General features: G+C 42.2%; 1 protein-coding gene across 2 annotated transcripts; it reads right to left on the bottom strand.

The window, feature by feature from the left end:
* Nucleotides 1-246: 246 nt before the first annotated feature.
* On the bottom strand, nucleotides 247-14807 carry LOC147903461 (uncharacterized). Of its 2 annotated transcripts, none has more exons than XM_087372728.1 (3): nucleotides 14562-14807; nucleotides 1986-2017; nucleotides 247-1252 (listed from the first exon to the last, which is right to left on the bottom strand). In XM_087372728.1, exons 2-3 carry the CDS (start codon nucleotides 1992-1994, stop codon nucleotides 911-913), a joined length of 351 nt encoding a protein of 116 aa, XP_087228854.1. In that variant the 5' UTR covers nucleotides 1995-2017; nucleotides 14562-14807; the 3' UTR covers nucleotides 247-910. The 2 variants fall into 2 exon arrangements, with proteins under 2 accessions (XP_087228854.1, XP_087228853.1); XM_087372727.1 differs by having other exon boundaries at nucleotides 248-1252; nucleotides 14613-14807.
* Between the last annotated feature and the right edge of the window lie 4107 nt (nucleotides 14808-18914).

Raw genomic sequence — 18914 nt, 5'->3', positions numbered from 1 at the left:
ATACATAATATTCTAGTGACCACTTCAAGAATACACTTTTGCCATTATAATTTAACAATGATTCACAAAATTTCTAGATAGGCATTGAAAGATGAGAATGCTTGCAATCTCTAATCATACTTAAGATTTCAACTGACTTCTCCAATCGCATAATATTTGAATTCAACAATGTTGCACAAAAGTTCACAACAAATTTTTAGGAAAATATATGTGCTTACTAATTGTCTAGCCTCAAGAATACAGTATCTGCATAATCAGAATGCTTGTCGTCTACCAAGCTAATCATTATTTAAGTTTCCAATAAATGTTCCCACAAAAACTCACAATACAGCAATGAATCTCGCAAGAATTCAAGTTTGTCCTTCTCGCATTACCAGCACTCAACACCAATAACACCACCTGAAAATTTTTTGATATCCTTCTCCGATTCTCTTTCTTTCTAAAGTCGAATCCCCTGCTCTTGTTTCCCTCAGCAATACATCTAATATTTGAATCTGTCATTTTCATGTTCAAGCCCAGATTCAGATGACAACCTTACAAAAGTATTCAAAAATAGTTTCATGGCCTTCTACATTTCCGTAAAATGAGCTTGAGGCAATACAAACAGGCAAGCAGTAGGAAAGCGAAAACTTTGAAGCTTCCGATGTTCTGTTAATACTGTATTTGAGCAGGGGATCTCATTACTTCCTCCACACAGTTCATGCACAAATACAAGCAAGCAAGCAGCCCAATAGGAAAGTGAAAACTTCAATGCTTCCAATATTCAGTTGATATTCTATCTAAGCAGGGAATCTTGTCACTACTTCCACGGAGTTTCATGCATGCAGAATCGCCTCAAGCTTGTGACCCCAAGCAAGTTTATGCTCTGATGGAATTTAAATCAGTTGATTATAGCCCAGTTAACTCCTGATCAGCCAACAAATTTGACCCCGTTCTCCCTGACACTGTCAATCAAGGCCTTGAGTTTTCCATGATATCTCTGCTCCTTGGTATAGTAAAAATGTATGGCTGGTATTTCCCTCGTCTTCAACCTGTTGGCCAAAATCTCGCCAATTTTTGCTGCTGCTGCACAATCAGCATGTGTTTCCATGCTCTTTCTCAGTTCCCTCTCCTGTGAACAAGCAGCTGCTGCGACTGTACATGTGGGGGTGTGGAATACTTGTGCTGTGATGTACTTGTTTGAGAAAAAGACCTTGAGGACATACAGCTTCAAGTACTTTGAGGTTCTGTTTTGGGGAGTTGTCAAGCGCACCTGAAATATAACTCCCAATAGATCACAATGTAAATGCTCCAGGCTATCATATGAAAAAGAGAGCCCTTTCACATAATACAGAACTTTTATGCTCAAACAAATTATAAGAGTAGAAATCCTTCTGGCAGGAATAAAATCAGAACATGGAAGCAAGAATAAGATAACCATAAATCCTTGAGGATTGGACACCATTATCCCTCACAGAGGAATAACAGCACAAATCAACATACAAGCTACCAAATCACATGAATAAGCAGCAGAAGAAAGGGAAAGTACTATTACAAAGAAAGCACAAGTAGCAAAAGGGGGGAAAGTGAGTGATGATGGGAACATCGAGTGCGGTGAGGTCCGAGTAAGATTGGAGACACGTCGAGGGATGGGACACCCATAATAATGAGGAAACACTGCTGCTTGCTTCACCAAAAATCAATAGATTAATGGCACGTCGTTCTTCTTGATGGCGTCGTCGCTCGTCACACACAGACATATACCATTCGGGTTCTTTTGAAAATCTTGTACACAAGAATTGCAAAAACAAATTCCTTCCTCCAAGTGAATTTGAAGTATATACATGGATAATATTTTTTTTAAATCATTTAGGGGCAAATAAATCATCTATAAACAATGATCAAACCACTCTATACTCTGGTTGCAATTGGAATAAGAATTGTGAAGTCGTGGCACTCTCTCTTAGATCAAAGAATTACTATTGTAAGCTAGTATAGAAACACACCTGTGCCATCCTTGCAAAGTCAACAGCAATATCTGTTCAAAATAATAGCACATTAGTGTGCAATACAATAGTAAACAGCCCATAAACCAACAAAATTTTACCATATCTTCAAAGAGAGAAATCAGAAAAACATATCGGACTACACTGTTAAAAACCATGCGGATCTTGCTCTAGGCAATACCCCTTGAATGAAAGATATAGAAGCCAACAAAAGGTTGGTCAAATAGTGCTACATGTTTCTTATTAGCACCCTTCATTTACATGCATCCTCTACAAGACATTGCATAGCATGCAGGATGGGTAAGTTGGGGCTGGTCAGGAGCAATAGACAGCTCCCAGCCAGGCTTGATGGTGCAGCAGCAGCAGCCACACATAAGCATCGTCCTGTAAATTGGTGCAGCACAGGCAGTACGTTGTAGTTGCAGCACAGGCAGTACGTGGAGCAGCAGCAGCCTGCATGGCTGACCAATGCAGCCTACAACATTCTCAGGGGAGATGTTACAAAGGGATTAGTTTAGTTATCTGTTTGAATGGCTTTGTAGTTAGTACAATGTACCCTAGACTGTTTTGGAGTTGCCACATGGCAATTGTGGGGGTATTATCATAAAAGGCCTCACTACCTCATTTGTACTGAGCTTATGATCAAAACGCTGTTATAATAACAAATTGGATTTATAAAGCTGAGCTCTTGGCTCAAGCTGAAATTCAATAAGGAATTAACCTGGACTGTCCTTGTGTAGCCCCTCACAGGTACTGTTGTGAGTCCAGCACCTCACTCACTCTTCAACTCTAACTCCTGTTCACTTCAGCATTGTACACCCTGCTTCTAAATGGAAATGCTCTAGTCGAGGCAAGTACTTCCTGTCTGAATTACTCATGTCTGCTCTAGGGCTTGATGAGGACTAGTCTAGGAATGTGTAATTAGCCTCAAGAGTTAGCCAAAGTTAGGGTTAGTTCTGTTTCTGTGTGAACATCATGGGAAAATGTGGGAAAACCATGCCCAATTCTTTTGAGATTTGGTGTCATGGGCAACCCCAAGCCCGTGGCCATGCTGGACTACCACGCAGGCAGCCAGCACAGCCATTGCCACACAGGCAACCACATCAGCAGTCTGCCATGCAGGCAGTAGACAGGTCAGCAGTTGCAGGCAGCGCAGGAGCTGCCAAGTGCCAGCGATGACATCAGCACTGATGTCAACAGTCAGCACCGACTTCCACATCAGCAAAGTACAGGTCAATGCAGCCTCCAGCAGGCCGGTCAGCTTGTCAGCCAGTCAGTGCAGCAGACTGAAGAGTCCGGCCAGTTTCTAGGCCCAAGGGGGCCTATAAAAGGCAGCCCCTTGGTCCCTCATTTCTCATCCACTTCTGGGCCTTCAGTGCTCACCTCAGCAGTCAGGATTCCCCACAGCAGACCAGCAGGGTAGGCTTGGATTTACAGGGATTTCCATTACAGTTTGTAGTGAGGGTTTCATCCCTTCATACACTTGTATTCAGCCCATTGGGCATTCATACATTCAGTTATATATTTCCTCTTCGGACACCCGCTATATTCTCTCCCTCTGATTCTCTCACATCCACAACATCACTTGTGTATTGAGTGCATCAGTTCTATCAGTTCAGTTAGTGTTGAGCACGAGAGAGTGAGCCAGTCTATCTCCCGCAACATTGGTATCAAAGATTCAGTTTTCTTTCTTGCAATAGGGAGGGTCCGTTTAGGTACAGCTCCCACCGTTTATGACCCAGACAAGATCCGGTAAGGACACCATGAGCGCCACTGAGCAGTCCAAAATAGGAGGGGAGGAGGGATCAGGTTCTAACCCCCCACGACCACAGAATCCTGCAGGTACTTCCATGTCTGCCATGACAGCAATGTTGCAGGCTATGATGCAGATGCAAATGCAGCAACAGCAGTCCAAGGCTCTCTTCACCCGCATGACCCAACTTCAGGAAATGCCGGAAGATCATGCGCAAGCTGCCAAAGAGCGCGATAGGGCAGCTCGGGAGGCAAAAGAAGAACGAGATCGAGAGGCTCAAAGAAGCCAAGGAACTTCAGGACCACGAGGCCCAGAAGGCTAGGGAGCTTAGAGAACAACCACTTGAGAAGAAAAGGAAGACCAGAAGTGTACCACTCGAGGAGAGAAGGAAGAACGGGACTGGCAGCTCCTCATTTCTCTACTCTAACTAGCGCGGGGGGGGCGGGGGGGGGGGGGGGGGCAAAGGAGAGACTTTCACCTCCAGTTAGGCCTTCCTTTCCGAGTAAGCTCAACGTAGCATGGTATAATGGTAAGCAAGGACCCTTAGTGTTGACTTCATGGCTCGATCAGTTCGAAAGTTATTTTGTAGTGATGCCTACTACGAATGACAACGAGCGGTGCATACTAGCATCCATACACCTTACAGGCGAGGCGGTCACCTAATGGCTCAAGTGGCAAAAGGACCAATATGATGCAGATGAGGAGACACCTCTTTGCAGCTGGACGAAATTCGTGAAAGATCTCCGATCACAGTTCTTGCCACACCAGACGGGCTCCAGAGTTAGTTCTACAAGCTATGCCAGGGGGACACTGAGTCAGTGAATCATTATGCCAACAAATTCACGTAGGTATTTCTACAGTCGCAGCTAGAGGACAATCAAAAGCTGAGCAAATTCCTTCATGGGCTGCATTCAAACATCTAGTGGTACGTCCATAGTTTTCCACCACGGGACCATGAGTGTGCATATGAGCTTACACAAGTCATGCACAAGGGTCAAGGACCCAAACAAGTCAACGGTAAGAAGCCCATGGATTTCACCGCTCTTGATGGAGGGAAGAAATCCGGCACATGGCAACAAAAGAAAAATTGCATGGTGAAAGACAGCAATGGCTATGGAGGGTACTTGGACGCAGCAACCCGAGATACCTATGCCAAAGAAAACCGATGCTTCTTTTGCCATGAGCAGGGGCACAAAGAGCAAGATTGCCCACGTTTTAAGAAGCTTCAGGCAGATGGAGCCACATCAAATGGTTCTTCTATAGCTTTGACTCCAACCAAGACCTCCTCAATGGTTATAGAGAAGATCGAAGATCCATAGAGGGGGACTCTCAATAGTTTCCCACTATGTTCCAGTTCTACGGCTAGAAAGTTCTTATTCTCGCAAATTCAAAGAGTTCCGAGGACATCATTTCTACCAAAGCCGCTCAGCGAACCAAGTTGACTCTCACGCCCTCAAAAATCATCGGCTTGAATGGGACAACAAGCGGAGAGCAACAAGGTGGCCTCGGCAACCACTCTGAAGATAGGAGGATGGGCAAATAGCTAGCAATTAGACCAGTTGTTACGCAGTGGCTTCATATGCCCCAATAATTCACCATATGCAGCTTCGATCCTTTTCGTCTAGAAGGACAACTCAGCTCGGATGTGTGTGGATTACCATGCACTGAACAAGCTGACCATCAAGAGCACGTTTCCCATGTCGAGGATCGACTACATCTTGGAGTGCCTTAACGAAGCCAAGATGTTCTTTAAAGAGCGGGTACCTTCACATCTAGATTCACGAATCGGTGGATATCCAGAAGACGGCCTTCATCATAGTGAAAGCCCAACATGAGTTCATGGTGATGCCCTCCAATTTCACAAGGGCACCCACGTCCTTAAACCATATGATGCTCCGGATCTTCAAACATTAAATCTGTACTCTTTGTGTTTCTCAACAATAATCTGATTTTCTCAAAGGATCCATCGCAACATATGAAGCACGTTCAGCAGGATCTTCAACTTCTAAAGAACAACCAGTTGTACATCAATGCCAAGAAAATCAGCTTTTTCTTGAAAGAGGTACATTATTTGGGGTACATCATCACTCTGGCAAGTGTTCGCCTAGACCCAGCTAAGGTGAAGGATATAGCAGAGTGGGAGGTGCCTACCACACCTGGGGAGGTTAGAATGTTAATGGGCATTTGCCAGGCATATAGGAAGCATATCAAGTACTTGGCAAAAAATTGCATTTCCCATCACTGACCTTTTACGGGGAGTAAAAGCGAAAAAGTAACCTATCACCTTTACTCCAGCAACTCTTTCGGCCTTCCACCAGCTGAAGGAGACAGTCACCACAGCTCCGTGCCTAGCTTTGGCACAATGGGAACAACCCTTCAATGTACGGACCGATGCCAATGATTATGCCATAGGAGAAGGTCTAGAGCAGAATGGTCACCCATTTGAGAGACGCAAGTTGATTCTGACAGAGACCAGATACTCAGTCTATGACAAGTTGTTATTTGCAATCATCCATGCCCTCAAGACATGAAAACATTTTTTATATAGTCAGCATTTCACAGTTCACATAGATCATCACATCTTGCGGTGGCTTCAAACCATGCCTCCCACTCAGTGGTCTAAACGCCAGACCGGATGGAGCCAGACTTTTCAGCAATTTGGCAACATGATGGAGTATCAGCCAAGATCAGAGAATGTTGTGGCAGATGCTCTTAGCAGACGAGGAATGGTCACCTCTATTTCCATAGTACAAGAGTCTTCTATAGAAGAGATGCGCAACTAGTACCATATGGATCCATATTTCTAGACACCATGGTACAAAGTTGTAACATGCAACGGTTATCTTATCCACAAAGATGAGGGTAGAGAGAGAATAGAGACGACAACCGATTGCGCCCCTGTACCCACTGAGGGCGCTCAGGGGAGAATTTTGCTTTAATACTTGGAGAATTGAAAGATCAAAATAACACTCTTCGAGAGAGCACGGAAACGCGCTTCTGAAGAGTACACTGTGCACATGTATTGCAGACCCAATCACCTGAGAGGTAACTCCAACAAATACCGAGTCCTTGATGTTGTCCACACTGACGATGTAGGGCACTTCTGCAATGAAAGGAAGAGGCTTGTGCTGTCCACCAGTATGCAGGGTTACTACGTGAGTGAGAGTGAAAGCTAGGAGTAATAGAATCTAAGAGAGAGCTGAGATATGACTGAGATATAGAGCTGTGCAAACTACAAAAGAGAACTTCAAAGAGCTTCTGAAACAGTACCCAAACCTAACTCCGTTTACTGCTCCAAATCCCTGACTGTTGTGCTGCATAGACACCTTCCGGGAAGGCTGAACTGAGGGCCAAGAGCTGAGGCTGATCAGGGCTAACTTTGGCAGTGTTCAGGGCTGCAAAAGGGGGCTGGAGAGGAGCTGTCGGAGTGTCTGAAGGCTGGTAGGCTGAGTGAGGAAAGAGGCCTAGAGCCCCCCTTTATATAGGGGGCTGGGGCTGAGCCAACCAGCCCCAAACTGGCCAACTTTCAGTCGGCTGGTTTGGGCTGGCTTTGAAAGCCCTTTGCCCCATAAAATCCTACGTAGGGAGGGGTGCAGGGGCAGCCTAAAAAAGCAGCCCTTCCCCAGCCCATTCCTCTTCATTGTCCCAACCTTGAGGGGGCCCAGAATAGGTCCTATCCTAGATTGAGACCTAGACTGACCTAGAATCCTAAGATGGAAACAATAACCTACTGTTCTCCAGTGGGTACTAGTGAACAAGGACTGATCTTCTGACTTGACCTAAGGCTGAGAGACTGACCTATGTAGCTTGTGCCTGACTCTCCTTGGACAAGGGCTCAAACTGTGGGGAAAAGAGAACCCCCCTCCCCCCCCCCCGATCTCCCCAACGGAAAGTCGGATTGAAACAAGATTTTAAGGGGGTGATCCACCCACCAAGTACCCCCTATAACGGTATCTAGAGCTCCAATCCACTCAAAACAAATAGCCCAAATGGTGTGTACCAGTTTACAGCATAAAAGCAAGGAAGAAAGGCTAAAAGAGAAGGAAGAAGAGGTCGTTTGAAGTAGTTTTTCGACACAAGCAAAGCGGGAGTCGGATAAGTACCACCAATTCTACAACACTTGACTTTTGCTGTAAAATAAACCCCTTTTCTAAAATTACAGCGAGTCATTTTCTCTCTTGTATTACTAAAAGGAAAGAATGGAAGGAGAAGGGATATTTAATAATGAACTTGTCCTTTTTCCTCCACTACCAGAAGGAGATAGGAGAGAACACCATCACCTCCTCCTGAAGAGGATAATGTAGATGAGAGTTACACACATATTGAGTATGATAACCCACGTATAGAATTACCTTCATCTCTCCTTCAAGAATCTCTTGATAGGGAGTTTTCTTTCAGAAATGAAGGAAGAAACGAGTCCATCCAAGAGCAAGGCACTGAGTTTATGCCTTCAACTCAAAATCCCGTACACATGGATTATAATCCAAGTGCAAGAGGGAGAGAGGATTCTCCCGTTGATAAGCTGGTTTCTCAGCTTAGCCATATGATTGAACAGTCCATTATGACCAAATTTGGGACTAAGAGAGTGCTGAATTTTGGGGATGAAGATTTAAGTACCCCCTTGAAGAGAGCCAAATTTCAACCTCGAGAGAGAATAGAGTTCCCAAAGTATGATGGAGCAAGAGAGGTGGATAAATTCCTCAATTGGATTCGCCATTTTGAGCTATATTTTGCCCATCAAGATAAGACCAGCCACGACAAGCTTGCTCTTGCCACACTACATCTACAGAAGGATGCTTTAATGTGGTGGTCCTCATTACAAACGAGGAAAGATCCTATTCTTCAATAGTATCCTTCTTTAATGTGCTGGTCCTTATTACAAACGGGGAAAGATCCTATTCTACAATGATCCAAGTTTGTAGAGCAGTCTAAGACCACTTTCATGCCTCCAAGGCATGAAGAAGAATTGACCTTCCGCTAGGAAAGGTTCAGGGAATTTGATAACGAGAGTAATGCTGAATTTACAGCTAGGTTCTAAAAATTCTCTTTAGAGTTACCTGAGAAGAGTGAGGATGATAGAAGGAAGAAGTATTTAGCAGCCCTAACCCCGATAGTGAGATATGAGGTTGAAATGTTCAACCCAACCACCTTGAAAAACCTCACTAAATTGGTTGAGATTGATGAGAGGAAACTGAATCCTCGTAAACCCTTCAACAAAGGAAAGGAGAAAGCTATTGTACAAAATGTTAAAAGTCAATCGCGTCCTAGATGGATACCATTTCCTTCCATGACTAACGATGAGAAGAAAAAGCTAATTAAGGAGGGTAAATGTTTCGGATGTAAGAAACATAAGCCAAGGCATCCATGGCATAAATGTCCTACTCTATTAGCCAAAATTGCCAAAACCAATTCTGTAAAAGGGAAAGCCAAAGCATCCAAGCAGGAGGGTGAGGCTTCTACCTCCTCATCCCAAGACTCTACGATGAACATAGAACCAAGAGTAAATGTTATCCATTCAGCCAACACTGGTGTATGGATGTGTAAACTGAATAGAGAGTAGATATATTCATTGTAGAGTATGGATAGAGAATAAAAAATTTTCTCCTCCATGTAGAGCATCTGATAGGATGAATAGGGCTGAAATTGAAGAGTTTGGAAAAAGAGATTGAAGGTCTATAGTTTCTAGACTAAGTAGTTCTCCATCGCAGATCAACTATGGCCAAGGTCTACCTAGTTCAATAACACATTTGGGTGAGAGAACATCTTTTGAATACTCAAGAGTTTGATGAGAATATGGTTCAGCTTATTGAGCAGGTTACTATGAAGAGATTTCAGCAGCTTCGTATTCAAAAGAGGATTCTGAGCATGAAGAGATACTAAAGAGGCACTATAGTGGTACTTCTACATTTTGAATATTCAGCATCAAGAGGAACCAGAACTTAAAGATGGGATTTAAGTTATGATTCAGAAGAGTTCGTATACTACCAAGAGAAGACTATTTGCAAAATATGAAGAGGACATGCAAATGCAAAAGTAAAAGAGAAAAGCGTACGCAAGAGAAAGAGACAAGAGAGGGTCCAGAAGAGGACTTCTGCCCATTCAAGCAAGAGTGTCATGACAAGACAAATCACTAATGCATGATTAGTAGACATTAAAACATTATTATATATTATACGCCAATGGTGTAACAATTATATGTATTTATGATGGAAACCGACTGATTTGTTATGGCAGTGGATCATCTGAGTAGATAGGACTAGTAGAGCTGGAGCCGCTGCTTCAGACGGCATCAAATTTGGACATGTGATACTTCTTTTATTAATAAAGATATGCACACACGTGTCTAGGTCCTAGGGGCAATAGGAAGGGAATGGTGCATTAAGTTGCATTGAATGGTCGATGCATGGGTCATTAGGATAAGGGTAGGTGTAAATGGGAAGATGGAACTTGAGTGATCGCAAGGGACATTAATGAAAGGATATCACCCTTCATTGTGAAATTCACATAGCATTCTCTCTTTCACCTTGCATTCATCCGCCATCTCTCCCACACCTTGCATGTAGGTCGAAATAGAAACAAGTACTCTCACAAGGGCGCTCTTCCCCATTGGAGGGCCAATCGACATTCAAATTCTGCATGCATTGCACACATTTGCATTCTTGAGAAGGCTAGTTCTTCACATGCTTGAAGAATAGGTATTAATCAAATGGCTTGCACAAGCGGAAGAAACTGCTCCCACTTTCCTAGAGCATCATGACAATATGATTTTAAAATATCAAACGCCATACCATTATACTTTTTCGTCCCTCCATTCAATTGCGGATGGAACGAGTTGCACATATGCAGCTTAGTACCAAAATTATCAAACAAGGCTCGCCCAAAATGAAGCGTGAATTTAGAACCCTGTCGGATGTGATGGTCCTTGGCAACCCTCCAATGGGATACCAATACTTTATGAACAAAGGAGCTATGTCTTCAACGTTGGCCGTCTGCTTACAGGGATAGCATACAATATTTACTGAAGCAACAAAATAGTAAGACATTGAGTGTTACGCGTACTGAAAGTGGTCCCACGAAGAACATGCTTATGTCTTGGAAAGGACCGTCTGGTATTGGCAACGGCATAAGTAAACCAGCCGCCTTCTTGTGGGAAGCCTTGACTTTTTGACATATCTGACAATTCTGAACATAGCCAGATACGTCCTTCCGCATCTTTGGCCAATAGAAATAGCGCTCTAACTTCTCCAAAGTACCATTAATACCTCTACGACCACCGATAAGGGCGTCATGGGCATCATGAAGAAGTAACTACCATTTGCCTTTGAGTACACATAACCTTTTCTTATAGAAAAGCCAACCGTCCTTAGAGCAAGAGTCGTGGCGAACTGGAACTAGGTGCCAAACTCTGCAGGATCCGCATACTGTGCCTTCATACTATCAAGATCCTTTCCATGGATTTCTAGTATCCTGCCGCCAATCAGGCGTCAGTACATGCTCACGAAACCACTGAATCCCAAGGATCATGTTGCACCCCATCAAAAGTGTCAGTATAAAGCCCCGCGTAAAAACAGCCTTCTTAACAAAAAAAGTAAATTAGATGGCCTTATGCATGATGTGTGTGTGCAAGCTGAGTGTGAACCCATCCACTGCAAGCTCATGAGGCACCAAAGTACACCCCATTGTCTTGGTAAGCTGAGGAGAGATGGCATCTTCTGAACTTTCTGTGTCCTTTAGCTATGTCATACCCTCGAATAAGAGTGTTCTTTTAGTTGAGAGGTCTCCCTCCTTACCTTGAAAGACTACCAAGGGAACGGCGTTCAAAGCAAGAAAGACTACATTTGTAGCCAAGGCTTGTCGCGGGGCTGGAAGAGCCAATGCAATGGCGATGGTAGAAGTGGGCGCTTTCGTAGCTTTTCGGCAAGCCACTTAGGACAATCCTTCTTGCTATGCCCAGCAATGTGGTGGCAATGAAAACAACAAAGTTCTTGGTGGTACCGCTTCTGTTTGTCAAGCTGTAAATAGCCTCTCGTAATGCCCACTTTAGCCTTCTCATCTAGAGTCATCTTGGGCTTGAACTCTAACCAGAAGACTGGCCATCTTTCTTTTGGTACTGGTTGTCCTTCTTCTAAGATCCTTACCCGCTGGATTATTTGATTGCGCATTGAAATCCTTCTGGACCTACTTGGGCTCTCCCCCGTTCAGCATCATTTCTTAATTCTGGACGAGAGTCAACACCCACTCGTAGTCGGACGAGTCGAAGTTCCGGACAGGAAAACGAATGTTCGTGTCGAATCCCCTCATGAATTGCTTCAACTTATCGCTCTCAGACACGCCCAATTGCTGCGCCAGTGTGATGACCTTGTTCTGTAAGACAACACAAGCAACCCATTTTGGGAGAGTCCAAAAAACTCATCCTCTAGGTTAAGCATATACTGCGGCGGTAGAAAACAAGAATTGAGATCAGTAACAAACGTTGCCCAAAGGAAATTCGTCTTATAAGTTGTTGGGTCAGTATGCTTACTAGCCCAATGTAGCCACTAGGTAACCACCTCACCAGTGAGATGAGGGGCTGCTAAGGTGGACTTTGTCTTGCTCATCTTGAATTTGCGCTAATGGAAAACGAGCAATGAATTGATGAATAAACTAAAGGATAGATGAGTGGTCGCACTTATCATGATACTTCAAAAAATTTGGTGTGGAGAAAGTGAACAGAGTTACTTTTGTCCATAACGAAGTCGTGGCGGTGATTGCTGCCACACTCGAACTAGCCTGCATAGTGGCTAACATCTGTTTGTGCTAGAGAAGCATTGTCTCTCAGTATAAGTTTTGTGGCCAAACAATTTTTTCGAACTAGTAGGATCAATGAATCATTGACAGAGAGGCCATTTGATTCGCTAAAAGATCATTGACAATCTATTTTCTATATTGGCAATGAAGCCTTGCATTTGAGTTATTCCACGTTGATGAGAACAGGATAATGTTCATGGGGGATTGTTTGTTTTCAACATCAGGACCAGAATTGGAACATCGCTCTGATACCATGTTTGAGTTTAGAGAATGCATACACAACGTAGAACGTAGGGAGACACGGGTGATAGCAGGAATAGATAAGTGATTGGGTTACTTGAATAGGCATTACATATAGTTCTAGATTGATAAGATCTCAGCTAGGCATCTATCAAAATCAGTAATGTTACTGTGACATAGATCTCTACTAATTCATTTTGAGCCTGATTGGACTGTGTTTATATAGACCTACTTTCTATTTTCTCTCTCCTTTGCATGACCTATTCTTGGTAAATTCCTCTCACAAACAAGTTGACAATCAAGGGGAAACCAGGGAAGTCTATGTCTACACTTGGCGAAGAAAGATAGGGCATTTATCACACAAACCCTGCACATGGGCTGGTTTCAAAGGCCTTGTGGAGGAGAGGAGAAATCCTAGGGTTGAAGCCCTATAATGCCTCACATGTGCAAACTCAAGATCCCTATAAAATTCTGGAAGAAAGGAAATGCACTAAGCCAGATGTAGCGGCCATGATCAGAATGACATGCGGTTGTTTTCACTCATTCAAGCCAGCAAGATGCAATGCAGAGACAGCTCATTGAAGCTGCCTTGGGACCATACGGAACAACTTCCAATGTAGGGGGACTGACAGCAAGGCACAGAGTGGATGTGCAAATATAAGAAGTGCATCCAAAGTCTAGGTGATTGTGCAGCTTCTTAGTGGAGCCTGTTACGAGTGATCAGCATTCATAACTGTATCACTTTTCCTTTTGACCAGGTCGCATGCAGGATGCAGTAAGCTCTTTTTGCAGCAGGGAGCTCTAGAGCCCAATCGTCGTTTGAAATTTTAAAGACAAATTTTGATTTGAATTTAGGGTTTAGGGCTAATTTGGCTAGGAATTGTTTGGGCATAGAGGGGGCTGAAAGGGTTTAGTCAAGGAAACTATATGAGTCCACCTTCCACTCATCGCATAATCTGTTTTATGTGAAAACTACTCTACCTACTCTCTCCCTACTTCCTTTCAATTTATCTGGCTCTCAGCTATCTTTACCCCTTCTTGAAATCTATCCTTTCCATCTCTTATACACTTAGATGCTGTATGCATAAAACTGCGTGTTTTTTAGACTTAGAACCACCCCACCCACCTACATGTTTTTAAGACTTAGAACCACCCCGCCAACCCACCCAGTGACCTCCTAGTATGAGAATACATTCGATTTTACCTTGTGGCTGACTATCATGAATTCAAAACTGCAGTCTGCACTAGGGGGGAGAGAGAGAGAGAGAGAGAGAGATGTGGTATCAGTTGTTTGTTCAAATCCATAAAGGGAGCAGACCTCACAAAAGCCTTGCTTATCACACTGTAAACATCAGACACAGCAAAATGCATGCCGTCTTGACTTCGCACAAGTCCACTTGCAAGTCTCCAGACCATACCTTACCCACACATTATCCCAAAAAGTATTGCAAGTAAATGCAAATAAACTATGCATTTGTAGCCAGATCAGCCTGGCAGACTTTATCATTAACCCACTAGATAGTGATTGCATATGCCAACATTTCCTTAACCTATAGAACCACCCACAATGCACGCAATGACACCACATATGTTGTCCATGCAGAAAAGAGCTCTAAAGTAAATTATAAAGAGGGGAGAAACATAGATCCAATGGAATGTGACCGCATCACGATAAACATTACCGAATTATAAATGCTACAACAGCTCATAAACTAGGCGTTCATGGCAGAAGTGTGTGTTCCCCCGACGCAAGCTACATACATCCACGGGAACGGCTAGCAACAGACAGGCAGTACCGTTTAGTGAAAAGCCCAAATCTTGCAGAATAAACTGAGATCACTCCCCACCTCCTTCTTTCAAACGAGCTCTACGCTTCTGCTCCCAAAGTTATAAATCGGAGCGGGATGGATCGTAAAGGATGTTGAGGGAGGGACAGTGATGGGAGAACTGGATCAGAACGATGAAGATGGATTCGTAGCTGAGAGGAAGGAACCTATCAAGAAAATGCCCAAGAGACAAGACCAAGGTTCTCCCATATTCTAGCAAGAGATAATTGTAAGGAAGTCCACACTAGATCCTTCACGATCTGACTGTCAACTAATAGTGATCCCTTACATCCAATGAGAGAAAGAGAGAGACCCTCAGGTCATACGTTCAAGTCTTGGTAGTTGGGGCATGGAGTCCTAGCTTGTGGTTGGGTGTGTTTGTGGTGTGTGTGTGAGTGCCACAGCTGTGGACCCATTGCCTACCGGTCCAAGGCGGGGTGCCCCTTGATAGGATCACGGGTGCGTGAGTGTTGGGTGGGTGTGTTTATTATTTTAAAAAAATTAAAAACTAACCTTATGCATGTGCACACACTTAGGGCCTTAACAGGATGGTTTAGGACGGAAATCTATTCATCATCATTACTCCCATCCTAGACCAATTGATCTTGGACAGGTTTAGGATGGAAATCCACTGTTTCTTCCATCCTAGACAATGGCACAGAGAGAGAGAGAGAGAGAGAGAGAGAGAGAGAGAGAGAGAGAGACCCTATCACATGGCTCAGAGTTCTTAAGGAGGGAAAGTTTGGACATCATATGGCAACCATGTGGCCATTTATAAAATGATTTTGGAATTATATCTCTATTACCAAAAAAACACCCTTTGTCATCGTCACTCCCATCCTAGACCAAGTGATCTAGAATAAGTTTACGATGGAAATAGCCACTTTTTCTTCCATCCTCGACCATGGCCTCAAGGCCTTGTGAACCAAAATGGGATTCCCTTTTTTAGGAATTGGAAAGCATGGAATGATGACACATGTATCCTTGTCCCATCTCCTAAACACATGAAATGATGTCATGCGTCCCATCCCATCTAAACCATCCTAGTTCTTTTGACAATTAGTACATGGTCGAATGGGAATATGGTCAAAATACATCTGAATATGAATGGGACCACTTTCTCCCATTTCTGTCCTATTTCCTCCAATGCACTAAGACCCATAAGATAAGGATGTACACACATACCCTACAAACCAACAAGCATTCATTTCTTACACTCCCTTTGAATGCTAAATTGGGATAGAACCATGCCTAGCATAGATATAAAGTACTGAAACTTGTCTTTTCCTAGAGCATTTGTGAAGATATTGGCAGTCTAGTCCTCTCAACTCACGTCAGTTGCCTCCTTCTAAGTATGTTCTTGAACAACTTGGTAATGAGTCCATGTATTTTGTTCAAGCATGATACACAAAATTCTTGGAGACACTCATATAGCTCTTTTACTTCTTTTTATAGCAAGAAATGATTATAGGGTCATGGACCTGACTTTTCCAACAACCATCATAAATAGACAAACTTAGCCATTGTAAAGCACCCTATATCTAGATTCCGTGGCCACTTAAAACACAATTGATTGTCTATTACTACATCAAGAATCATTGATGTGCCCAAAGAGAGATGCTAACTCATTGTTGACGTTTGTAGTCTACATTAAAAGACCAAATATAAATGTGAATATCCATGTAATAAGATTTTGCCATCCTTGGTATTTACTATCCTCCAATGAATACCATATTAAACCCTTAACGTACCACAAGATTCACTTGATAGCTCTCAACTGATATCCTTGGTTCATGCACAAATTGACTTGCTAATCCGATTACATATGCAATGTCAAGATAACCAATTTCACTCAAGCAACAATCTTGAATTGGTTTCCATAGGAGTCTCCCTGGGTTTGCCATTTCGCATGTTGAACATTTTCAAAAGTTTCATTGTATATTATTTATGATAAGAGAATGCTTCCACACGTTTGCTACACCTCTATGCCAAGAAATAATGCATCAACACGAAATCGGACATGTCAAATGATTATGTCATGTCATAGTTGATTTCATCTGCTGAAGACCTCATTGCTTGTAATGCCATCCACATCGCTTTTAACAAGAGCTTTTTGTTGAAGGTGTTCATCAATTCATGGATACAAGCTCTTGGTGCTTGTTTAAGACCTTAAAGTGATTTCTTGAGTTTATAAACAAGATGATCTTTCCTTTTTTCTTGAGACCTTCTAATTGTGCCATGTAGACTCGCTCTTCTAGGACACCATAAAGGTATGTTGACTTGATATGCGTATGATGTGGTTTCCACCCATAATGATGACAAATGCAGTTATAGTCCTTATGATTGTCCATTCATTAATAAGAGCAAATGTCTCCCAATAATCAATGCCTTCTTATTGGCTAACACCCTTTTGTAACCAATTTAGCCTTGTACTCGGTGTGGCTTGAACTTTACCATCTTGTATCCATATGCAAGTGATGGGTTTTCTTCCTTGTCGCAAATCCACTATATCCATGTATCATTTTTCATGGTTTGATTACACTCCCTTACATCTATCCATTCCTTTTGCCTTAAAGCCCCTTTGAAGTTTCTAGAACTTGTGCCATCAATGTAAGGTTATCTTGTAAATTTTTAATTATTTTCTTTTTATTTTATGAACCTTTTGATGTCATTCCCCACACTAGATCTAGGCATATAATCTATACTCATATCATTCAATGCTAGTGAGAGCCATCTAGCTCCCCACATTTTTTTTAAAAGTTTTCTAAGTCCTCAATGTTTCCTACTTGTCCTCCTTTAAACCTTTAGGCTGAGAGGCATGAAATTTGTACTCAACCATGATTTCTTAATTATCATTGTAGGTGTGCCATAGTACATCATATAACTCCATCAAACTTAACATCTTGAATTATCTCTATTTTTTAGGTTTCTTCATTGTACAACTAGTAAAGCTTTAGCATATTAATTAAATCCAATAAAGGGTTTGACACTTGTATTCCATTTCTTTATTTTTCATCATGAAAATGATCATGTATCATGCAAACAATAACTCTAAAATGTGAAAATTTAATTTCCCTTTTCATAGATACTTATGTAGATGTCCAACCATTTCATGCCTTGTGGCCCGTGGGACATTCATTCAATATGTACACTAACTGATTAGATGTCTCTGCCCAACATGACTTGGAAGTCTTCTTTGTTTGAAGCATAAACCATGCCATTTCAACTATCTAATGGTTTCTCAACAACTTCCACTTTGCTAAGGACTATGGTGAACATAGATATGACTCTAGATGCCTTTTCTTCTATAGTAGCTTTTATAGTTTTATGAGCCACCATCATCAAATCTGAGTGTTTCCACTCGCTTATTAGTTTGTCTTACTTCCGTTCCTTGAACTTGGTAAGCACTTTAGATTTGTTCAATAAAATTAAATTTGAGCTACTTTGCTAAAATCATCGATGAATGTGAGAAATTAGTGCACTCCCCTTTTTTACAAACATCAACATGCACAAGCTCAAGCACTTCCATTTCTCTTCTTGCACCATCTCGAGGAAAACTTGATACAGTGCTATTTACCTTTCATTGCCCTTCATAAATTGTATCAAAATCTTTCACATTAGTAATACCTTCATCAAACTATGATCTTTCACAATGAAAAGTAATTTCAATGCTTATATGTCCAAATCTATGATGTCGAAGCCCTCCATGATCACTGTCATTGATGCTAGTACATACTACATTATTCTCAACATATAGAGTGCTACTTAGAGCCCTGTTACCATTGACATTATTCTTAGACTCTTTTTTCAAAGTCTTTAAAAAGGATCTTCTCTTTATAAAACTCCATATTTATACATTAAACTCTGTAAATAGATCTAATAAACAATAGATTATATGTTGTATTATATATTGCTAATAGATTTGATCTCAACATTGGGTGTTATTATTCATAATGCTCTAATACCTTTGACAGCCAGAGTTTCATCTGCAATTACTCAATGTCCTCCCCATCATGAATAGTTCTCAACTAGGTGACCAATAATTATTTAATATCATGTGGCTGAACCCACACACCTATATTCAGTACATGACACCAAATCAATAGCTTAAAAAGTTTATCATTGGGTTTCAAGGTTTCCTACTTTCCTAGTTCTCCCTTGCATAGTTGGGCTTACTCTTATCTTTACCTTTACACTAGTTTTTTTTGTAAAATTCATTGGCATAATGCCCAAGCTTTCCACAACCATTGCAATTCCCTTTCTTTTCATCACTACCCAGGCCTACTATTACCACCATTTGAAGCTTTCTCACGTGCTAGCTTT

This window comes from Dipteris shenzhenensis, chromosome 3, assembly GCF_047967505.1.
Source record: "Dipteris shenzhenensis isolate YYH24624 ecotype China chromosome 3, Dip_SZ_1.0, whole genome shotgun sequence".
In the NCBI taxonomy this organism is placed as follows: domain Eukaryota; kingdom Viridiplantae; phylum Streptophyta; class Polypodiopsida; order Gleicheniales; family Dipteridaceae; genus Dipteris; species Dipteris shenzhenensis.
This window is presented reverse-complemented; position numbering and strand designations above follow the sequence as displayed.